The sequence below is a fragment of the Zingiber officinale genome, chromosome 6A (genome assembly GCF_018446385.1).
Source record: "Zingiber officinale cultivar Zhangliang chromosome 6A, Zo_v1.1, whole genome shotgun sequence".
In the NCBI taxonomy this organism is placed as follows: Eukaryota; Viridiplantae; Streptophyta; class Magnoliopsida; order Zingiberales; family Zingiberaceae; genus Zingiber; species Zingiber officinale.
Window position 1 is genome coordinate 125742529 of NC_055997.1, and position 24043 is coordinate 125766571.

Sequence of the window (24043 nt, forward strand, 5' to 3'; positions counted from 1 at the left end):
TACAACGTTTTTTTTAAGAGATTTATGAAATGTAAACAAAAAAATCTAACTATTGTGGGATAAAATTTGAAGTTTATAATTTAATAGCAATACTAAAATTTCAAAAAAAAAATTTGTTAAAACTGATGTAACATGAATATAGTCCTATAATTATATATTATAAATTATATCATATAAAAATTATTTATAGCTCTAATTACTATAGATGTTTTAATAGATTTTTAGAATGATAAAAAATTTTATAAAATTCTACGTCCTAAATAGGATGATAAATCTAAAATCGTTGTCACACCAGATGATAAATCTAAAATCGCTGTCACACCGGGTATAGTTTTCGATATCCCAAATCTTAAGAACATCTAAATAGAATAATCAAAAAAATTATTAAATTTATATATGATAATCTTTGTAGACAACAAATTAAAGTTATACAAATAAAATAATATATGAAACAAAACGTAAATATAATAAAATGAAAATGAACTAAACTCGGAATCGTTGAGATTCTTGAGCAACGCTTGTATAAGCTGAAGCAACTATAATTTCAAAAGCATGCCCATACTTATAAAAATGGAGGAAAAGGAATCTAGACACAAGCCAAATCACTAAGTACATAATAATTATATATATATATATATATATACATTTAATCTTGTTTAAAAAGTTAAAAAAATAAAATAAATCATAATCTCTTATTACAACTTTAATTTCTTCTTAAATTTTCTATTTATAGATAAATATACATGTTTTTCTGGAATCATGAAATTTTTTTATATTGAAATTGAGAATCTCAACTTTATTATCATCAATTAAAAAATTTTCTCAATTAATACGATTTAATCAATAGCTATATAATCCGTCCATGGTGCATACGTTATCTAAAGTACGGGCTACCCACCTTCATCTTCACTGATGGAAGGTAAATATACACCCAGAGTTACATTAGGCCACCACGGCCTCGGGGGTATAAAAGGTTGCTGGACAGTGAAAGGGAAGGGAGAACCTTTCTCTCTTTGCCGTTAGCCTCGGCTAGCTTCGGCTGAGCTTCGGCAGTCGCTGCGGTTGAAAGAGGGCAGCAAGGTCTCGCCCTTGAGAAGAGGAGAGGGAGACGGAGAGGCTACTGCTCAGGAAAGAAACCCTTAGAAGAGGAAGAGAAGGGTTGCGGCTCTTGTTGCTAGGAGAGCGTAGCAGCTAGGGCTGCTTTCCCCTCTTCACTGACGGGTACGACGAGCTCTCCGACTGCAGCTGAGAGACAAGGGCAGCAGCTGCTGTTGTTGGAGAGGAAGGAGAGAAGAAGTGAAAAGGATTGGTGAAGAATAAGAAGAAGGGTGAAGACATGGGGTGGCGGTGGGGGCGATGGCGTGGCTGCGTACGAGGAGAAAAAGAGAAAAGAAAATTAGGAAAGTGAATATTTACCCTCATATATTTGTACGGTCCAAATCAATTTAAATTTTAAATTTATTTTAACCGTAAAATCAATACCAATTCAATTTCCATTTTGAATCAAAGTATTTCATAAATTCAATTCGAATCCAATCTAATTTAAAATTCAAAGATCTTAATTTCGTGTTTAATCCATCTAGTTATTATTATTTTATATTTTATTTTTATTATTATTATTATTACTATTATTATTATTATTATTAATTCAGAATTTAAATAGCTGAAGTCGCATCCTAATTTATCTCATAGATAGTAAAATTTCTATAGGCTGAATCCATTTACTAATTGATTCAAAAGTAAGGACATCTCGTCTAGAAACTGAGTTAGATGGGGATATCAATAATGGTGAAAAAAATATTGATGAAGAGAGAAATCTGGAACTTAAGGGAGAGGATCATTAATAGTACATATAATCCTGTAAACACTACAAATCAAATATTCAGAAGCGTTAGAACAAGAATCAAAGAAGAGGTCTTTTGCACAGGACCTTCGACGTTCAAATCAAAGAGAGGCCAGCGAAAAAAAAAAATGAAGAACAATAAATGCGTACGTGTAAGTAAGACTGTTGTCTAATACATACCTGGCCAATAGAGAGAACATCCCTTTTTATACTGTCTTTTGTAATCTCTATAATAATAAGACATCAGAGAATATCGAATATCAGGGAATGTTGGGTGAAAGAAGATGTACGACGAACTTTCATTGGATAGAAGAAGGTTTCATGGTTTATATGTGGCAGAGTATAATAATATTTACTGACGAATAGCTATTATTCTCTGACAAGTTGTTGCGGTTCCCTGATAGAATTGTCCCCCTGGAGTCTGACTTATATAAAATCGGTCGGGGATTAAGACTGGGGTGGTGCCCAGAAGAAGTGAGGAGACTGCGCCATAGGGTTCGATCGGTGTAAAATCGACTATGATTAAGATTGGGATGGTGTCTAGAAGAAGTGAAGGAATTGAGCCCTGGGTTTGACCAGTGTAAAGCCGACCGAGATTAAGACTGGGATGGTGCCCAGAAGAAGTGAGGAGATTGAGTCTTAGGGTACCGGCATAAAGTTAGTCAGGATTAAGATTGGGATGGTGACAGGAGAAGTGAGGCAACTGAGTCATGTGGTCCGACTAGCGTAAATCTGGCCAAGATTAAAACTGGGATGATGTTCAGGAGAAGTAAGGGACTGAGTTATGGGGTACAATCAGCGTAAATTTGGTCAGGATTAAGGTTGGGATGGTACCTAGGAAAAGTAAGATGACTGAGCCCTAGGATCCGATCAGCGTAAATCTGGTCAGGATTAAGATTGGGATGATGCCTAGGAGAAATATGAAGGGACTGATCCCTAGGTCTGACAGGTGTAAAGCCGATCAAGATTAAGATTGGGATGGTATACAAAAGAAGTGAGGGGATTAAATCCTGAGATCCGATCGACATAAAATTAGCTTGGATTAAGACTAGGATCATGCTCGAGAAAAGTGAGAGGAACTATTGGTATAAAATCAGCTGAGACTAAGATTTATCAAGATAAATGAAGAAACTGAAGCTAGGTTCTGAAAGAGGTAAAGTCAGCCGAGATTAAGATTAGAATTGTTAGTAGACTGTCTGTATGCACGATCTTCATCCCTCACCATTTTTTTTTTCACTTTTGACTATCACGTTATTTTTATCATTATTTCCCTCTTATCAGTTATTTCTCAGATAATTCGATTATTTTTTTTTTTATCTTCCTCTTATCAGTTATTTCTCAGATAATTCGATTAAAAAATAATAAAGAGAGAGAATGCGATATATCTACCATTTCCTAACTGTCCTACCCTTAACCTTTCCCTTATCTTCCTACATTCTCCGACGAGTTACTCTGCACGTCAACAGCCTGACCTTCGTTTTAGCAAAAAGACATCCAAGTGTCGCAAGTAACAGCCCCGGCAAGCGGATCCATCACTTGCACGTTAACATTGATTGATCATGGGCATTTGCGCCGACATGATAACCCCTCCTCATGGTCTGTTTGGGAGGAGGTGAGGGAAGGGAAAGGTAGGGGAAATAAAGAAAAGAGAAATTTTGAACTTCGTTTGGGAAGAAGTGAGGAAAGGGAAGGAAAGGTAAGAAAGGGTAAACTTTAACCTTCGTTATCCATGGAAAGAGAGATTTTTTTATAGCCCGAATTGGAGTGTAAGGAAGGGGAAGGGAAAACAAAATGTTTTTATTCCAATTTTATCCCTGTTCTTAATAGTTTAAAAAATATTTCAATTTTTAATTTTACTATATCGCCGGAGTTCAATTTCCTCATTTTTTTCACAGCTCGCTTGCTACCAGATTATTAGAGGAGGGGATCCGACACGTCTTCTAACTGAATTGAAGGCAGAAATTATTTTTGTCATCAAAATTTAAAAGGATATCTACTATTTTTAATTTTTCCATCAAAATTTAATAAGTTTTTAAAGAATAGAAATTCTCATCGCGTTATCACTCAAATTTTTTTATTTAAGATTTTTAAAATCATTATTTTCATTATTTCTCATTTAATTATTTGATTATTGATAATTCATTGTTTTGTTATGAATAGTATAAAAAATTAATTTTTTATTAAAAAAACTAATTTAAATGATAATATAAAAAATTAATTTTATTATTAAAAATATCTAATTTATATTTATAAAATAAATATTAATATTATGAAAATTTTCTAATTTAAAAAATAAAGGTATTTTTATAACTTTATCTATTTAACCTTCATTCCCCTTGCTTTCCTCCCAAATAAAGTAACACATGTTACGTTAATGAATCTTCCATCCCTCCCAAATAAGAAGAAGTTAAATATATTACTTCCCCTCACTTCCCCTTTTTTCCCCTCTCTTCCTCTTTCGTTAATGAATTTTTCTTCACTTCATCCAAACATAGAGTCAAAGGTGGAGAAGAATTAAGTAGATCAATTGTTAAAGTTACCTCTCTTTATATTTATTTTTTGATTGATATACATTAATTAAGATGGTATGTAATAATAAAATATTTTATATTTAAATTCTGGTTGATTGAATTCTAACAATTGAGATTTATCGTTATTCTAAATACATATAGAAGTCCCGTTGTCTGCGCAGGTTGCCATGCAAAGTTGTCAAATGAGATGAGTTGACATGGATAAGTCTGCTGGTAGAGTTGACTTAGAACAAAGAGTCATCACGTGTCACATGCATGGATGTTGACTTTGCTTTAGCAGTTGTCAGTGGACAGTTTATGCTAAACCAATATATACCGAAGACAGTTTCAAAGGTATTAAGCAACTCCAACCGTGAAAAGTGTAAAAGGAATATCAAATGCGTTATCATATACCAAAAGCCGATTTTTTTTAATTTTTAATTTTTAAATTTAGAAAATTACTTTTTAAAATATAATATAGTATAATATTAAATTTATATTTAAAATATTATTAAATATTATAAATTATATTATTTAATTGAATTGAATTTATTATGTAAGTTTTATATATTATAAATTTATATTAGTTATTAACTTAAATAAGTAATATTTAAAATATTTGTTATATTACTTAATATTATAAATATTTTAAATTTAAAATTGGTGTTTTTACGTTACATATTTTTTATTTAAATATGTATAGATTTTGATACATTATTTTACTTTTAAATTATTTAAAATTTAACTTAGAAGTAATTAATATAACAAATTATATTGGTAATTTCAGAACAAATACACAATTAAACATTTAAAATTTTAAATGCATAAATATAAAATACATAATATATAATATAACATACAATTTAAAAATGCGACTAATACTAACACAAACATATATTTAAAGTAATTATAATAACATTACAATACTAAACAAATCAATATTTAATATTATGAAAAATTATTTTTTAAATCACCGAAATAATCATGAAATTGACCGGAGCCATTCAAAAGATCTTGAGATTCTTGTCCTTCTTGTTGAGATGAATTGAATTTAGATCATTCTCCTTGATGTGGAATTGATTGAAATTTTTAGTTTTCAGTCATCTTTTGCATAATTCAGACTTGTTAATTGTGAATAAATTCATGCATTATCAATGATGCTATTAAATCTATGAACAAAATTTTATTCTCTTCCTTGAATATAGCAACATCATTATTTCGATCCAATGTCGTAACAAGTTTGTCATTCTGTGAAATTATTTTTGAGTTATTGTTCATTCTTTCTCTTCAATTTTACTTTTTTTCACCCCAGTAGGTTATTTAGTTGAAGTATCACTACTGTCTGAATCAGTGATGTTCAGATTAAACGAAGATCTTTCTCAAGATTATATGATTGAGAATAATCAACTGCAGTTTGTCATTGCACTCTTGATACAATTTTGACATTGTCACTATTGAATTGCTCAATACCTTGAAAAATACTCCACACATGTCCAAATTTGAAGCCCTTTGAGTAATTAGGATCTTGTACTAATAACATTTGAGCACGATTCATCTGTAAGAAAATGATACAATTATAAAAAAAATTAATAACTAAATTAGATATAGATTAAAAAATTGGTATAGTCTTCAAAAGAAATAATCATAACAACTTATAATATCTTCCTCTGATGCTCCACTTGGATTCAATTCTTTGCTTTGTTGTATGCAATCCTTCAATTTGAAAACAATGTCAATGATAGTATTCATTCTTTTTGGTAATGATTTTCTCGGTCTCTCTAATTTTTTTTAAATTTGGATCTAGATTATACTCCATCGCAACTCTTGTCCAAAATTGATCATTTTTTTGGTTGATTCCAATGATTATATTTTGAGAAATATGAAGATAACTATGACATAAGTGTTTATCTTCTTTAACTGAGTAGGATGATGAATAAGAATTCGAACTCATTTTTTTAAGAGTAAAGTTTATGGAAAATTATTGAATTGATATATGTAATGATCATATCTAGTATGCCATTATATAGGAAAAAAATATGTGCCTCGTATAAGATTTGTGTGTGCATTGTGATGTTCCATTATCTGTAAAAATAATAATGTTATATATGCATTGTCATGTCTCATCTCCTAAAATAATAATAATAATGTGTGCATTGTAATGTCCCGTTGTCTAAAAAAATAATAATGTTGTGTGCATTATGATGTATCGTCTCCTGAAATAATAATAATAGTGTGTATGTTGTGATGTCCTATCGCCTACAAAAATAATAGTGTTATGTGCCCATTGTCATGTTCCATCTCCTGAAATAATAATAACGGTGTGTGCATTATGATGTCTTGTCGCCTGCAAAAATAATAATGTTATGCATTGTGATGTCCTATCTTCTGAAATAATAATAATTGTGTGTGCATTATGTCTTGCAAAAATAATAATGTTGTGCATTGTGATGTCCTATATTCTGAAATAATAATAATTGTGTGCATTGTGATGTCTCATCACCTGCAAAAATAATAATATTGTCATTTGAGTGTGCATTGTCATGACCTATCTCCTGTAATAATAATAATGACGTGTGCATTGTGATGTCCTGTCGTCTAAAAATAATAATGTTGTATATGCATTGTCATATCTCTATCTCTTAAATAATAATAATGGTGTGAACATTGTGATGTTTTGTCACCTATAAAAATAATAATGTTGTGTATGCATTGTCATGCCCGATCTCCTAAAATAATAATAATAGTGCGTGCATGCATTATGATGTTCTATCGCCTACAAAAATAATCTTATTGCATGTGCATTGTCTTGAAATAATAATAATGATGTGTGCATTGTGATGCCCCAACTTTTGAAATAATAATAATGGTGTGTGCATTATGATGTCCTATCTCTTAAAATAATAATAATAATAATATGTGCATTGTAATGCCCCGCCTGCAATAATAATAATAGTGGTATGTATTGTAAATACATACCATAACTAAAAACAATTCAATCACATTCTGCATCTCAAAAAATGAATCATCATAATGAAGGTACATCAAATTTATCATCCTCAAACTTTGAAGATGATGAAATATTTGACGCACACAAGAGGCTTATCACTCAAACGATTTGCTGAAACAATCAAGTCATTTTGAATCATATGAGTGAAGAAAGTAACAGAGGCAAACATCGAGGATATATTCTTGGTTACATAGTGATCAATCGTAATAGAGAAGTTGCTGATTGTAATCTATTCAATGATTACTTTGCCGAAAATCCTACATATAATGTTGCAATGTTTCGAAGAAATTCCGAATGGGAAGAAATTTATTTATGCATATTTTTAATGCAGTTAGTAATCATGATAATTATTTTATGCTGAAAAGAGATAGACTTGGAAAACTTGGCTTGTCAGGTTTGCAAAAAATGATAGTTGCATTTTGAATATTGCCATATGGGGTACTGACAAACGCTAATGATGAGTACATCAAAATAGGAGAATCAACTGTCATATAAAGTGTGAAAAGATTTTGTCATGCTATTGTTGAAGTGTTTGGAGGACAATACCTGTGATCACCTAATGTTAATGATATTGCAAGGCTTCTTCAAATTGGTGAGCAGTGTGGTTTCCCTGGTATGTTAGGTAGTCTAGATTGCATGCATTAGAGGTGAAAAAATTGCCCAACAGTACGGGTTGGGCAATATTCTGGTCGCAGTGGAAAGCCAACAATTATTAGAAGTTGTATTTGATCATGATCTTTGGATATGACATGCACATTACAGTTTACCCCGATCTAACAATGATATTAATGTATTGGAGTCTTCTTATTTTTTTTCTAACCATGCTCAAGGTATTGCTCCCCCTGCTCATTATATCATTCAAGGAAAAGAGTACAACATGAGTAATTTTTTTAGATGATGGTATATATCCCAAATGATCTACACTTGTTGAAACAATTCATGATCCATGCGGTCCAAAGAATGTGTTGTTTGCAATGAAACAAGAGGCATGTAGAAAATATGTTAAGAGAACATTTAGAGTACTCCAATGATGTTTTGCAATTGTTGTAGGACTTTCATGTTTTTGGTAGAAAAATATTTTACATGATATAATGACTTCATATATTATTATGCATAATATGATAATTGAATATGAGTGCGATATGAATGCATCAATTGTTGATCAAGGTGAAGTCTTATTGATTGTAGATGTTGATACAACAGTAAATGACAATACCCAAGATCAAGAGTTTCTTGCTATATACTTAGGAATCAAAAATAAAAATACTCACTTTGCTCTTAGAAATACATTAATTGAGCATTTGTGGAAATAATATAATAATTTTGATAATTAAGGCTCATAATGATGTATTTTAGTATTATTTGTTTTGTGAAAATATTTTATCTTAATTGTTTACGGTGGTATATTATCTTGGAATATTAGTATGTATATTAAATTATTTCCACCAAAAATTAAGAAGGAAGATATTAATTTTAATTTTCTCGTAACTAAAAATATAATATCATAAAAATTAGTTATGATGTACTATAAAATTATTAATTTTAATAATAATTATTATTATCACAATAAAAAAATTTAATAAATTAATATGTATGTTGAATAATAAATTATAAGATAGAAAAATAGAATATTCTAAATTTAGGAATGCCCTTCTTTTTATGAAAAGGTAAATATATATCATCAAAATATACAAATATACAAAAGTGATTCTGGAACCCTTTATGTTATGTCTGACGAAATATAGATCTGGAAGGGAAACTATTGTCATGTATATGTGCTAACTCGTGTACCATCTATCCATGTCTCCTTTACACATGCTGAATGCAAGCTTGTCATTGGTACCAGGTACTCAAGCTGGTGAGGTATCATCCAGCACTGCCTGCTATATTTGTCCAGCTACTCATGGGTCCGCATCATCAATATCCACGCTATGCCATGTGTCTCTAGGAAGCAAGCGCTTCGCATCTCCTCCATGCCTCTCGCATCTCCCATATGCCCGTGAGTCTCTAGTGACTCCCAATTATCTCGATTCATCTCCTCTTGTGTCATGAGCTAAGATCCCATGAAGTCACTTTGAGCAAGTGATCAGCTATCAACGGATTTGGCGCGCCTTTAACTCGAGCAGTTTGCTGCAGGCTAGATAGGTATTTATAGTTGACCTATGCATCCTCTTGGGTTTTTTGGCAAAGCCCTAGCCATAAGCATATTTGATATTGTCCTTACTGTAAGCCGTTTGCTGTAGACTAGATAGACTTTTATGGTAGACCTAGATTTTTTGGCTAAACCTTAGCCATAAACGGATTTGACATATCTTTACCGTTAATCGTTTGCTGCGAATTAGATAGATCTTTTTAAAGTATACTTATGTACTTGTACATCACTCTCATCCCCAACATACATTTTAGTATAGAAAATGATGTATATTGATTGGAGCAAACGGACAAGTTCCTGTGACCCGGGACAACATGTAGAGAACGTTCCCGAGTCGAGGATACTCTTGTATGTGGGTTGGTAGCATTGCTGTAAGGTAAGATGTGTTAGGTCTTTTCGGAGCAGCTGCAATGTCTTTCGAGGTTCTGGAGCAAGGATGTTTTCAAATCTCGATATCTTTTCGTTTTATGCTCCGTCTCCTTACATACTTGCGTTCGTATAGATCATTGTGGCAAAAGGCGAAACGCTCACCCCCAGTGCCTCCACCGTATCCGACCCAAGACCATCACAAAGAAGATAAATCGTAGCATTCGAATGAGCATGTGACGAATCCGTGCGAACATTCGTATAGATCATGCAGAGACATCATATTTCATTATCATTCCGGCCGATATTAACTATGACTGGGATGTAAACAAATAGCATGTGGGTGTAACTGTTGTTTGGTCACGTCTCAGGCCCGCATGCATATTGAACCCGTCCGGGAAAATGTATGCATTAAAATTATTCATATCAGCTTTTTAAATAATACATTTAATTATAGATTAATTTATCTCTCATAAATGATTAATGCTTGTTTTTTTAATCAAAATAAGTAAACCGATCACATTTATCTATCGCTCCTATTTTATCTAATACTAAACCTGCGAAAAAATTGTAAACCGTTGAATCTTTAAAGAAGTCATGGGAGTAGGGGGACCCACTTTTGCCACACAGATGTAGTCACATTGATGGAGAACGCAGGAAGCGGCTTCGTGTCACGCGATCGAACACCAATATCACTTTCTTTGTCACTCTTTCCCTCTCCTTATTTCCTCCCCTTCCTCCGTGCGTTCTCTCTCTTTCTCTGCCACAATGGTATCGCTCTCCCTTTCCCCGGGCGTCCTCCCAGCCGCTGCCTCGTTCTCCACCCGCGGCCGGATCGCTGCACTTCCTTCTTTCCTCAGATCGCAGATCGCAGCCCCTTCACCGGCGTCTTGGCGGACTAGGATTCGCCGCCGACAGTGCGATCGGTTCTTCGCTTCATTCGCAGTTCTGGCGGAAGCCCTGCGTGCCGGGGACGATTTGACCCACGACTACGAAGCTTGGACGCCGGTCGCGGACCCTAGGCGACGGCGGAGGGCGGGCGTGCTCCTCCATCCGACTTCCCTGCCAGGTCCGCACGGGATCGGGGATCTCGGCGACGAGGCTATTCGCTTCTTGGATTGGCTTCATTCCGCTGGCGTATCTGTGTGGCAGGTTTTTGATTGCTCTCCCGCTCTTCCTTTATGTTCCATGATTCTTTTGGGGGCATCTTGTGGTGAATACCTTTTCCTGCTATGCAAGGGTTTTGTTGCAATGGTATTGCATTTGCAACTTAGAGTGAGCTTAGAATTTCTTTTCTTCAACAATGTTGGTGGTTAAATTCTTTTGAAGTAAATATTTGTTGTTTGCATTCTCCGCAAACTAACTACTTTTCCTTTCTGTAAATCTCAAAATTTCTAAACCTAAAAACATGGGATTATCTTGGTTTGATACCTAATTGTAACGCTTAATGTGTTTTATGATCAAATCATAAACTTCAAGTCAGCGTCGGAGGCTGGTTTTTTTTTTCTTTTTCATTTTGTTATGATATATGTATTAATTATTAACATGCATAATTTAAAGTATGAAAAACTTTTTTTTTTCTCTGGCCGGACAGTGTAACATTAGTGACTAACGATATTGGTTTGTTTTTTTGTAGGTTCTACCGCTTGTTCCACCAGGAAGGAAGTCCAGGGAAGATGGATCACCCTACTCTGGCCAGGTACATTAAACTTTGGCAATATAAACAGGGAAATCAGGGGTTTCTTGCTTCTAATTTGCTTCTGCTATCTTGTTAGAGAACATATTCCATTTTAATGATAAGTGATAACAATCTGCCATAAACTTTCCTCTGTCCTTGGTCAAGTAGCCATGGTCAAGTGGACAATTTTACTAGGCCTCAATGTTACTCGCTCATTAATCAAATATCCATGTTTCCATACATATCCCATATGGTTAGTGTCTGGAAATTCTTTATAAATCAGTTTAGTATCCCTTGGCATGTTAATTGTATACCTGTCCTTGAATACGGTATCTTTATATTACTCTGTATCAAGAGGTAACCCATTCACTGTTACTGTCTCCCTATAGTATAAATCAACTAGATAATCTAAATAATTTTTTGGCAAAAAAGTAGAATGTGAGTTTCGAAACCGACGAGCACGAATAATCTTTTCTATGTTGCCTATGTCAACCGCAGACTTTTAATTTATATCTATCACCTTACTTCTCCAAAATTTAATTGAATTAATTATGTAATTATAAGTTAATTAATTCTCTTCAAATTGTTTGTGAGGTGTTCTTGCTGGTGCCGAATCACTCTTTATATTCGCTCTTATTTTACAACTTCACCCACGCCTAATATAGGTGAATACATGAATGATTATCAATTTCTTTGTTCATTTATTCTGGAAAAGGAACATCATTAACTTTTCTCACATCATGCATGATTTGACTCAATTGGTGGGGAAGATAATATTAAACGCTATGATCTAGAGTTGTACCTTGTATATGGTGGAATGCTTTGTGAACAAATCTTTATATGCTTTGCTGTTATTGAGTCACATGAATATTTGTAATGCTTAATGCAGGATGCAAATTGTGGTAACACGCTGTTGATTTCTCTTGAGGAGTTAGTCAAGGATGGTTTACTGTTGAAGGATGAACTTCCGGAGCCAATGTGAGTTTACTAATTTCTGATTTTAGACTATATTTATGTACACTGGTATTCTCACATTTATTTTAAACTTGCAGGGATATGGATCATGTTGACTTTGAAGCAGTTGCAATGCTGAAGGACCCTTTGGTCACAAAAGTAGGTAATTCTTGGCTTTTTTGTTGCTTTTATACATACTTATTCTTTATGTCAAGCAAAAACTGGTATCTTCTTGGCGTGTCATATATGTAGAACATGTTGAGAATGCCAGCTATTTATTTTCATAATCTTATTTAATCTTTTGGTGTAATATCGTAGCTTAATACAGCATGCGCAATTTATCAACAATAGGCTGAATAGAATGGAGATGTACAAGTAATTCCTTAGATGGGTTGGTGCACTTTATTATTGTATCCCTATACCACTTTTATTAATCATATGGAGATGAAATTTATTACTCCTTGATAATCACTCCATTGCAACCTTTTGACCAGTACTCTAATAAATTCTTTTTTCATGCTATATATTTCTTCTGAGCCTATCACTTTTTTCCACATGAAATCCTTTGATACAACATCTCTATGCACCAGCAAAATAAATTTTATGGGACAGAATTTAGAACATCAAAGACTAGTTCAACAAGCATTAAGAGGTGAACCCATGGATTAAAGATGCCCTGAGACAGCGATGACTTAGCTCATGGTCCTCAATGACAGTGAAGGCTTCACTTGTGGTTTGCCATGACAACAATGGCTAGCGTCATGGTCTATGATGCTTCAGTGAAGTCCTAGACAATGTTATCTCCTTCTGCTCTTTCCCCTTTCTGTTCTTCTGCCCACCTGGTGCACTGCTAGCACTGGCACCTGATAGGTTTGACACTTCTCAAGCCAGCTGGGGATTGAAACCACGATTTGGTTAGCTTCAGTGAACCTTATGTTAAGTTATTGATTAACATAGAAAGTTATTTGCAGTAACACCTAGAATTTACTGATGTCTTATTTTTCATATTTGCGCAACCACTGTGGACAGGTAAAATCCGTAGTTAACTATTTTGGATTAATGCGTTTTTTTTATCAGGCAGCTGAAAGACTTCTTCTAAGTCAGGGCATTCTTAAACGTCAATTCTATGATTTTAGAAGGGATCCTGGAATTTCAGGTATATCTCTCAGTACCACTGTTTCTCCTGCTTATAGATTGAATTCAATCATGCTAACCAACCCCAGACGTCTCTCGTGTCATTCTATTCAGGTTGGCTTGAAGATGCAGCTCTATTTGCAGCAATTGATAACAGTGTTAATGCATTTTCCTGGAATGAATGGCCTGAACAGTTGAAAAATCGACATCTCGCAGCTTTGGAAGATGTGTATCAAAAACAAAAAGACTTTGTAACAACCTTTTACAAAATTAGCAAAAGTTCAGTTTTTTCATCTTCATATACTTTTCTTTAAAGTATTCTTGCTATGTTCCTGATAATGCAGATAAATATCTTTATTGCTCAGCAGTTCTTGTTTCAAAGACAATGGCAAAGGGTTCGTCAGCATGCACAAACATTAGGAATTAAAATTATTGGAGACATGCCTATTTATGTTGGTCATCATAGTGCAGATGTTTGGGCTAATAAGAAATCATTTTTACTGGTAAGTACATTAGCATTTTCAAGCCATTGAAAGTAAACTTTCTTGCTTACAATAATTCTTCTTTTCTGCTCTGGTTTATTCTCTGGTTCAGGATAGAAGTGGTTTTCCTAGACTTGTAAGTGGTGTCCCACCAGATGCCTTCAGTGAAACTGGGCAACTATGGAACAGGTTCACATCCTTTGCTAAAAATTAATGTACTTTGTTGGATTCTATGGTAATAAAAAAAATTGGTTTTTTGCTTATATAAAAAAACTCTAACTTTCTCAACAACCACCACAAATTACATCATCCTATAGTTTTATGGATGCCCAGTCTGACTCCTAAATTTTAGATAATTCCACTGTTTTAAGTGCCTATGGTCACCAAAATGTATCATTCTAAGTGTCAATCAATAATGATACTATGTTGGCCTAGGGCAATGGTGTAATGGTCAGACCCTCCAATGAATAACCAAGGGATCTAAGGTTCAAATCTTAGTTGGGCACACTGCAGGGGATTTTCCCTCTTGTGAGAAGCGGGCCTAAGAATGCTTGCCATATGGGACTCCATGAGCACTTCCTGATTTACTTTGATGGCCGGTGGGAAACTTCCGTGGGTTGGGCCACCCTCAAGATTAGTTGATTTGAAGAATTGGATGCCCGATGCTAACTAAAATAATAATAATAATAATGAAACTGTGTTGACATTGGTTCACTATGTCACTCATGCCAATACAATTTCTGTGGTATTGCCCAAGACATGGTTTACCTTGTTGGTACCATCTGAAATCTATTGAGACAATTAGCTGAGATAGGACCCATGGCTCATCCTTCAACACCCAGGACAATCTAGGGAGGAGTTGAAGCGCTGCAAAAAGAGAAGTGATGTCAGGGTTAGAAAATTGATATATGTTCATATTTCAATTGTACAAGTTCAAGTCCAAGTTTTAGGGTTTAACTTAGATATATTTGTGGACACGGAAAAATCTGGTTTAACGATAGATGTTTTAAGAGTATTATTTGTAGGACCGTTGGGCCGGCTAGAAGGGGGGGTTGAATAGCCCTGAATAAAACACAACCCTTTCTCGGACAATTAAGCTAACACTTGAAAAATAGATTAAGCAGAAAATAAAGCATAAAAACGAGGCACCGGATTTGACTTGGTTACAACCGGGGAGGTTGTTAATCCAAGGAAGATGGTTGCACTAAGAACTCCTTCAGGCGGAGAAGCCTCGTTTACAGCAGTGTAGGCACAAAAAGAATGAAGCTAATCAAAGCAGTGGAAGCAAACAAGTGTTGTTACAATTTCTGAACTGATGAAAAGCTTCTGGACCAAGGCTATATTTATAGCCTTGGTCGGGGCGCCTGGAAGGGCTCCGGGCGCCCTGGGGGGATAAAGTTTTATCCCCCAACGTTCAGATCGCGTAAATCGCGATCTTGGTCAAAATCAGGGTCCGGGCGCCCGGATTGGTTCCGGGCGCCCCGGAGCAAAAAGTCAACTGCGGTTGACTTTTTATCCGGGACCACTTCTCCGTTAAGTCCCCGTCTCGGTCCGGGTCTTCTGCTCCGGATCCGCTTGATTGGGTGATCTCTGACATCCGGAATAGGGCTCACCCGAACCCATCTTCCGGTCTTCTCGAGCATGCTTCCTCCGCTTCGTCCCTCGGAATTGTCGCGTGTCCTTCTCGTCCACCAGGCATACTCATTCGCGAGACCTTGTCCCTCGATCGCACCGACCGCGTTAGCTGCGTCTCTTGCTCCCGAGCAATCTTCCGCTCCGGCTTCCTCGGAACCATCGCGCACTTCCTTCTCGTCCGGGTGTACTCTTCCGCGACACCCGTCCCTCGGACGCACGCCGTCCTTCTCGCTAGCGTCTTCCGCTCGAGTACCGTGCTCCTACGCACCTGCACCGAAGGTCATACACTAACTTAACTTGTTGATCACACCAAAACAACCTTGGGGTTCCAATAATCTCCCCTTTTGGTGTGATCAACCCAAGTTAAGCTAGGGTCAACAATAGATATGAAATTAATTGCAATAATATGCAACATGATAGAAAAAATTAAAATTTCAAATTTTAATTTACAATTTTTTCTACCTCCCCCTAGACTTATACTTTCCCTTCTCCCCCTTTGATCACAATAAAAATGGGGTTCCATGAAAAACAATCTAAGGGTAAAAGACTTAAAAAATATTTCAATAAATTTCTAAGTTTTTAAGAAATTTAGAAAGTTTTTCTAAGTAATTTAAGCTGAGATTTCTTGTTTAAAAAGATTCTTAACAAAAAAAAATGATTTTTGAGAATAAGGAGATTCTAAGCAAGTAAATTTCTAATTTGAAATAAAATGTTTTGAATAACCTTTTTCAAGCACTAATTAATTCTTGTATTAATGCTTCATTAGTAAGTTAATTAAACATTTATTTCAATATTTTGGCTTACAGGTCGTGGCGAGGCACTAGGCCTTCTTGGTTATTGGAACAACAACCACTTCCTTAGACAAAGCCTCATAAAGAAATTCTTTGTTTAATTTTCTCACTTAAAGCGCAAATTTTAATTTTAAAATTAATTTAAGCATGATTTAGGAACCCAATATAGGTTCCAACCTACTGGATTAACTAAAAAGTTTTTAGGAACATATTTTCTTGAAATGTTCCTAATTTGTCCGGGGTGATATTTAAAGTACCAATTTAAATTATTAAATCTTCTAACATTGGTTTTAGATGAACATGCATGGTTTTTCAAGTTATCTACTTGAATTTTCAAATCATCATTTTCAAGTTTCAATTTTTCATTTGCTAGTTTTAATTTATCTAATTCTTCTAAGGGACAAGACTTAGCTAGAATTACTTTTAAATTTTTATTTTCACTTTCTAATTTGCAGCAATCTTTTGTTAAAAGTTTAACAAACTTAAACATTTTATCGGGAGGAAGAGATCGTACCTGACTTATCTTGTCGATCTCGTTGTCCGTTTCTCCCCCTGAGCTGCTGCTTTCTTCCGACGTATCTCCCCCTTCATCGATGCTCTCGATGCTCATTTCGGAAGAGCTTGAATCGCAGTCGTCGTCTTGATGACTCGCCATCAGTGCGAGTCCGGAGAATGCTTCGACTTCCAATTCGGACGACGTATCGTCCCACGTTGCCTTCAGGGCCTTTCATTTTTGGATAGACTTCTTACCCTTTTCCTTGTCTTTGTTCTTCAGCTTGGGGCAGTTGTCCTTGACATGCCCTTCTTCGTCGCAATGGTAGCAGCGGATCGTTCTTTTCTTTCTACCCTGTGGATGTTTAGTTTTTCTAGAATTATATAACTTCTTAAATCGTCTTACCATCATTACCATTTCCTCGTCGTCGAGAGAAGATTCCGATTCAGGTTCGTCTCTCGAAGCTTTGAGGGCGACGTTGTTCTTTGGCTCTCTCATTCCTGCACATCTTGACTCATGCACTTCAAATGTTGAAAAAAATTCTTCTAATGAAATTTTTTCTAAGTCCTTCGAAATGTAAAAGGCATCTACTAATGATGCCCATTTTGAATTTCTAGGGAAGGAATTTAAAGCGTACCTGAGCGAATCTCGGTTACTTACCTCTTCTCCGAGATTCGAAAGTCCGGTGATGAGCTCCTGTATCCTCGAGTGTAGATGTGCAATTGTTTCACCTTCTTCAAGACGGAGGTTGGTGAGCTGGTTGCGAAGTAAGTCCCGTCTCGCAAGCTTGGCTTCGGATGTTCCTTCGTGTAATTCAAGGAACTTCTCCCAAAGCTCCTTTGCCGAGTTGTAGGTGCCGACACGGTTGACTTCTTGTGGCGGAAGTACGGTTAGCAGATGGAATTCTGCTTTCTTGTTTGCCACGTACTCGGCCTGCTCTTTCTTTGTCCATTGACTTTTTGTTTTGCCCTCGGGAGCTTCAAAACCGAGTTCCATTATTAATAATAAATCAAAATCGGTACCGAAAAATACCTCCATGTGCTTCTTCCAGCTTGCAAAGTCCCCCTCGAATTTTGGCGGGTGGATGTTAGATCCGGCCATCTCGTTGCTTCGTTCGGCGGTTAGTCCTCCTGAAGCGTCTCGGCTCTGATACCACTTGTAGGACCGTTGGGCCGGCTAGAAGGGGGGTTGAATAGCCCTGAATAAAACACAACCCTTTCTCGAACAATTAACCTAACACTTGAAAAATAGATTAAGCAGAAAATAAAGCATAAAAACGAGGCACCGGATTTGACTTGGTTACAACCGGGGAGGTTGTTAATCCAAGGAAGATGGTTGCACGGAGAAGCCTCGTTTACAGCAGTGTAGGCACAAAAAGAAAGAAGCTAATCAAAGCAGTGGAAGCACACAAGTGTTGTTACAATTTCTGAACTGATGATTAGCTTCTTGACCAAGGCTATATTTATAGCCTTGGTCGGGGCGCCTGGAAGGGTTCCGGGCGCCCTGTGGGGGATAAAGTTTTATCCCCCAACGTTCAGATCGCGTAAATCGCGATCTTGGTCAAAATCAGGGTCTGGGCGCCCGGATTGGTTCCGGGCGCCCCGGAGCAAAAAGTCAACTGCGGTTGACTTTTTATCCGGGACCACTTCTCCGTTAAGTCCCCGTCTCGGTCCGGGTCTTCTGCTCCGGATCCGCTTGATTGGGTGATCTCTGACATCCGGAATAGGGCTCACCCGAACCCATCTTCCGGTCTTCTCGAGCATGCTTCCCTCCGGCTTCTCGTCCCTCGGAATTGCCGCGTGTCCCTTCTCGTCCACCAGCGTACTCATCCGCAGACTTCGTCCCTCGATCGCACCCCGTGCCGACCTTCGCGCTAGCTGCGTCTCTTGCTCCCCGAGCAATCTTCCGCTCCGGCTTTCGTACCTCGGAACCATCGCGCGCACTTCCTTCTCGTCCGCCGGTGTACTCTTCCGCAGCGCCTAGTCCCTCGGACGCACCGCGCGCCGTCCTTTTCGCTAGCTGCGTCTTCCGCTCGAGTACCTGTGCTCCTAAGCTCCTGCACACTTAGACACAAAGTTAAATACAACGCAGGACCTAACTTGTTGATCACACCAAAACAACCTTGGGGTTCCAACATTATTTGTTTTGGATCTTAGAAAATATGGAGTTGACCTCACAGAATGTTACATTAATCAATGCTTTCATTTGATGCATTACACTCATTTTTTGATATTTGTGAGGCATAACCGTTAGTTGAGATGTGTGTCAAATTTTTGTAACTTGTTTATTCAATTGACCTATCAATTGCTATAGAGGTAAATTTGGAGTAAACAAGATAAATGAAAGGAGATTAGAGAGTTAAACCTAATTTGAACCGATCTAGGCATGCCACCGAATGGCAATAAACTGTATTGTTGTGGTTGGTGATCAAAACCCTGACTCGGAACAACAATTCAAACCTTGCATAGCTGAGTTATGTTTATAAATCTATAACTTCTCTTCTTTCTTTTATCTCCTTTCTAACTCTGCTCTTTTCATGGTCTTGAATTCTTGATGGTTATGCTCTGAAAAGTCTTGAACATTGCAGGCCTCTTTAAGCTTACCAAATGGGATTTGGTAATTTTCTTTTGGTTATTCACAATGCTAACTCTTTGCTATATGATTGTAACGCTGTTTTGACAGTTCTCGAGATAATGGCAATCCCTCTTCTCTGATTTCCAGTACTTTGACATTTTTGGATAGTTTCTATTACATTGTTTCTTTTACTTCCCCGTTTGTACTTATCACTATCTTCAGGTAGCAATCCAAGGTTTATTTATTTATATTATATTTTTTACTATTTCAATTTTGGTTAAAGTGTGCATGGGTCAAACCTCATTCATATTCTCACTCAACTGTCATAGTTAACTTCATGTTTTGAGAATTGGTTGTACAATGGCAGAATTTTTGCATTTTACGACCAATTTAGTGGCCCTCTGGGAAGGTTTTTGTTTGTTTGTTTGTTTGTTTGTTTATTCATTTATTTTTCCCTTTTGAACTAGTCTAGAGTATCCATTTACTATTTTGGTTGTCTTTCTGCACCAGTCCTTTGTATGATTGGAGGTCTATGGAGGAGAATGGTTTTGCTTGGTGGATACAGAGAATCAGGCGTGCTCTTGACCTTTATGATGAATTTCGGATAGACCACTTTCGAGGGTTAGCTGGCTTTTGGGCTGTCCCTGCCGGTGAGTTCACTTAATCTGTGGCTGTTATGTATCATATATAAAAAAATACAGATTGCTAAGCATAGATTTGGTTGATTGCCCTCTGGCTAATGTTTGTTTTTTTTTAATTTGTAAATGTGCAGAATCTAGTATCGCAATGTTTGGAAGCTGGAAAGTAAGCATCATTTGAATTGGTCATACAATTTCATGCTAGAACACAAGTTATATCTTTGTTGCTTGATTGCCATTAGGTTGGACCAGGGAAAGCTTTCTTTGATGCTGTCTTTAAAGCTGTTGGGGATATTGAAATAATTGCAGAGGATTTGGTAATGCTTCATCAATTGTGTTTTTCTTGAGACTACCCTATATGCCAATTTGTCTGTGTACCTCATGTGATTTGAAGATTTTTTTTTTTTCAACTTAGCCATAATATTTTTTCTTTTCTTTTTTTCTTTTAGGGGGTAATAACACAAGATGTGGTTCAGCTAAGGAAGGATATCGGTGCTCCTGGCATGGCGGTTCTCCAGTTTGGTATACAATAAGTTAACCATTTTGTGATCATGATGCTCTATATCTTGATGTTAGCGAAGTAGTTACTATTTTTATTGGTTTGATTGCTTGTCTAGCCTTCGGAAGTAATGCGGATAACCCTCACCTGCCTCATAACCATGAAGAGCAACAAATTGTGTATACAGGCACACATGATAATGACACAGTGAGGCTCTTTTGTTCTACTCTTCTTTGGCTATCTATCAAAGCTAAGAATAGAATATTTAAGAAATTTGTAGTTTACCTTGATATAAAAAAAATAAATCTTGATACCAAGCTATGCTGCAAACTCTTAGTCCTTGATTCTTTGCATGTTTCAGATCCTAGGATGGTGGGAAGTCATTGGCGAGGAGGAGAAGGATACTGTGAGTGCTTGCATTATTTTTCTAGAAGAAATATTGGTCATGACTCCTGTCTTAAGTTTCTTTATTTGTTGATGTCTTGATTATGCAGGTGAGGAAGTATCTTTCCTTGGCTGATGACACTGATATATCATGGTCTCTGATTCAATGTGCTCTCTCTTCAGTAGCACGGACTGCTATCATAACGATGCAAGACATCCTTTGTCTCGGAAGTAATGCTAGGATGAACACACCCGCAACGCAGGTTAATCGGGTTCTAATTCGGTTCTTTATTGTGGACATAGTCACCAAAACTTCTTTCTGAAATGATTACTATCCAACCATTTGGAAGATTTGGTGCATGTACAAGTTATTATTGACTACATTACTTTGGTTCTTTTAACGTGAGATCTTGCACCATCCTTTTGCAGTTGGGGAACTGGAAGTGGAGGATACCAAGTTCGATAAGGTTCAACAACCTAAATCCTGAAGCAGAGAAGCTGAAGGGCCTCATTTCTATGTACAACCGGCTGTGATGTTAAATTAACCTTGTGCACACGTGGGTTCATCTGATCGAGACTTTCTATATTTTCATTTGATTGAGTTTTTTTTTTTTATTCCCATTTTGCTCTAGAGGGAGAGTTGAATCGAAATCAAGCAAAACATATATTTACATTTTACATTTAACATCACATATATATAGATTCTTAATTTGTGTAGCAAAGCCCATTGCCCATATGAACCATGTGTTAGAATTTTTGGACTGATTTATGATAGGCATTTTGATCCATTCTAAATTTAGGTCAAAGTATAGCATGATGAGCAAGTCCAAGTGGTGCATCGAACTGGTGCTTGCGACTTTGAATGAGAGCATCTTTTATGTCAACTTTATGCTTTCTGGCTTGCAAAGGTTGGCATTGTGGGAGCGACTTTAGGTTGTCCATGAAATTCAGGGTTTTCTTTTCTAGATCCGACCTTGTTTTTAGCATTGAGGTTTTAATGAAGGGCTCTTCATGATAGTAGTCACCCATCCTGTAATTTATTCAAAGTAATACATTAAAAAAATGAATTTAATGAAGAACTTCCATTTTTATGATGGGATATAATGATTAAATTGCTTGTTATGTCACTAATGCGGTATAATCATATGATTGTGAATGGTATAATCATATTTTGGCGACTATAAAATGTAGTTATAGTCACACCTTAATAAAGTTATTTTTGGTTAAAAAAACTTAGCGGGGGTTGTAGGAAAATTAAGTGCAATTGTAGAATGAATGGATTGATTGATGGATTGGATGGATGGATCAATTATTCTGAGCTTAATCACTAGGACAGGACGTATTGCCTTTAATTTTGTCTCCGTGCCCTTGACCTTTCAACTCCTTCCCTCCCTCCCTCCCTTGCATCACATCCCACCCCGTTCCGCGATGACTGGCAGCTCTATGAATTACAAATCCGTAGACTTGATTGGTCCACATCAATGACCAATTGGATCTTTCATCTTTCCAATGGAACTCTGAGCTCTATCTCTCAACCTTTTATGTATCTCTCTCTCTTTTTAACACATCGATCGCCTACTTTTCTTCCCTCTCTTCCTTTCCCAGCCTTTGCAGAAGGTTTTAGAAAGCGGAGCAAACATCGAGAGATAGAGAATTACAAGATTGATTTTCATCGAGCATGGCGTCGTCCTACAGCGGCAGCTTCCAGTCCTCTAGCAGCGGCGGCGGCGGCGACAACAACGATCACGACGCTCTCGGCGACTCCTTGGCTTCCTTTTTAAACCCACCCGCAACTTCGCCCCCGGGTCCTCCTCCGGTCTTCGACTCTTTCTCCCCTTATCTCGCCTCTTTCCCTTTCTCCTTCCCTTTCCCCCCGCCGCCGGAGCATAACTCTCTCCCCCTCGACTCTCCGTGGCCCAAGCCAATCCACCAATCGTCTCCTCCTTTCTCCACCAACTCCACTTCCACCGCTGCCCTGCCGTCGGCTTCCGCTCCTCCTCCTCCGTCCGCTGCACCCGATGTGCCCAGGGGGTCCAAGAAGCGGTCGAGGGCCTCGAGGCGAGCTCCCACCACTGTCCTCGCCACCGACACCTCCAACTTCCGCGCCATGGTGCAGCAGTTCACTGGATTCCCGACTCCTCCATTCGCCACTTCTGCTGCTCCTTCAGGGTCCTTCTCCCGGCCTCGACTCCATCTTTTCGAAGCCGGCGACGCTTCCATCTCCACTTACCTTCCCAAACCTCCTTTCCCTTCCTCTTCCTTCTTTAGAACCGCTCCTCTTTCCAATCTAAACGGTATTGCCACCGCTGCTTCTTCATGTAGCTCAAATCCCATCTCTGATGGTCAAAATCCTAAATTTGACCCTCCAACTGCAAATTTCCTCTCTCAAACTCTGCTCCAATCCGCGACGAGTCTGGTCGGAGACAGTTCGAACTACGCCACGGAAGAAGGCGGCCTTGGCAGCCTCATTGAATCCCCACCCCTGAAAAAACATGGCAAATCCGAGGCCAATTAATCGACCAAGGAGGCTCCAGGAAGATGCAGAGCAGCGCCGGACAAAATCCCTCTCAACAAGTCACGGCGATCAACTAAAGCTCGTCGACCGAGTGAAAAAGAATGCTTTTGCCACCAACTAACAATCAACTGGTAATCAGCAAGATTATGATCTCTGCTTGTTTCGATCGCTACTCTGCTTGTATTTCCTTATATAAATCTCCCTTGTAATGCCATGAACAAAATCCTTGACAGCAGTTCCTATCTATCCTTTGATCGTTTTTGAACTCAAACGTAGAAAATTATTAAGTATAATCATATATACCAAAGCGGATGATCATCCATCTATCTGCACATGCGATGCTGCAGTAAAAAGGCGAGGGAACTTGTGATTCCGGATCTCTGCATCG

General features: G+C 37.1%; 2 protein-coding genes across 2 annotated transcripts; both read left to right on the plus strand.

Annotated features, from left to right (window-relative positions):
- Window positions 1-10559: 10559 nt before the first annotated feature.
- On the plus strand, window positions 10560-21734 carry LOC121997936 (4-alpha-glucanotransferase DPE1, chloroplastic/amyloplastic-like). Its single transcript, XM_042552613.1, has 16 exons — window positions 10560-11030; window positions 11515-11577; window positions 12446-12534; window positions 12609-12669; window positions 13588-13666; window positions 13759-13895; window positions 13989-14147; window positions 14239-14315; window positions 20130-20269; window positions 20392-20423; window positions 20500-20574; window positions 20707-20779; window positions 20875-20963; window positions 21118-21162; window positions 21251-21403; window positions 21570-21734. Exons 1-16 carry the CDS (start codon window positions 10647-10649, stop codon window positions 21672-21674), a joined length of 1761 nt encoding a protein of 586 aa, XP_042408547.1. The 5' UTR covers window positions 10560-10646; the 3' UTR covers window positions 21675-21734.
- An 822-nt stretch (window positions 21735-22556) lies between these two features.
- LOC121997937 (zyxin-like) lies at window positions 22557-23901 on the plus strand. The gene has a single exon (XM_042552614.1). The coding sequence runs from the start codon at window positions 22819-22821 to the stop codon at window positions 23653-23655; it is 837 nt and encodes a 278-aa protein (XP_042408548.1). The 5' UTR covers window positions 22557-22818; the 3' UTR covers window positions 23656-23901.
- Window positions 23902-24043: the final 142 nt, after the last annotated feature.

What these genes read in the sequence shown, in the direction of transcription:
- LOC121997936 (XM_042552613.1), top strand. Translation starts at nt 10,647, where the DNA reads ATGGTATCGCTCTCCCTTTCCCCGGGCGTCCTCCCAGCCGCTGCCTCG. An exon ending in AAATAATTGCAGAGGATTTG is followed by an intron (nt 20,575 to 20,706) that starts GTAATGCTTCAT and finishes TTTTTCTTTTAG; the next exon opens with GGGGTAATAACACAAGATGT. An exon ending in GCACACATGATAATGACACA is followed by an intron (nt 20,964 to 21,117) that starts GTGAGGCTCTTT and finishes TGCATGTTTCAG; the next exon opens with ATCCTAGGATGGTGGGAAGT.
- LOC121997937 (XM_042552614.1), top strand. Translation starts at nt 22,819, where the DNA reads ATGGCGTCGTCCTACAGCGGCAGCTTCCAGTCCTCTAGCAGCGGCGGC.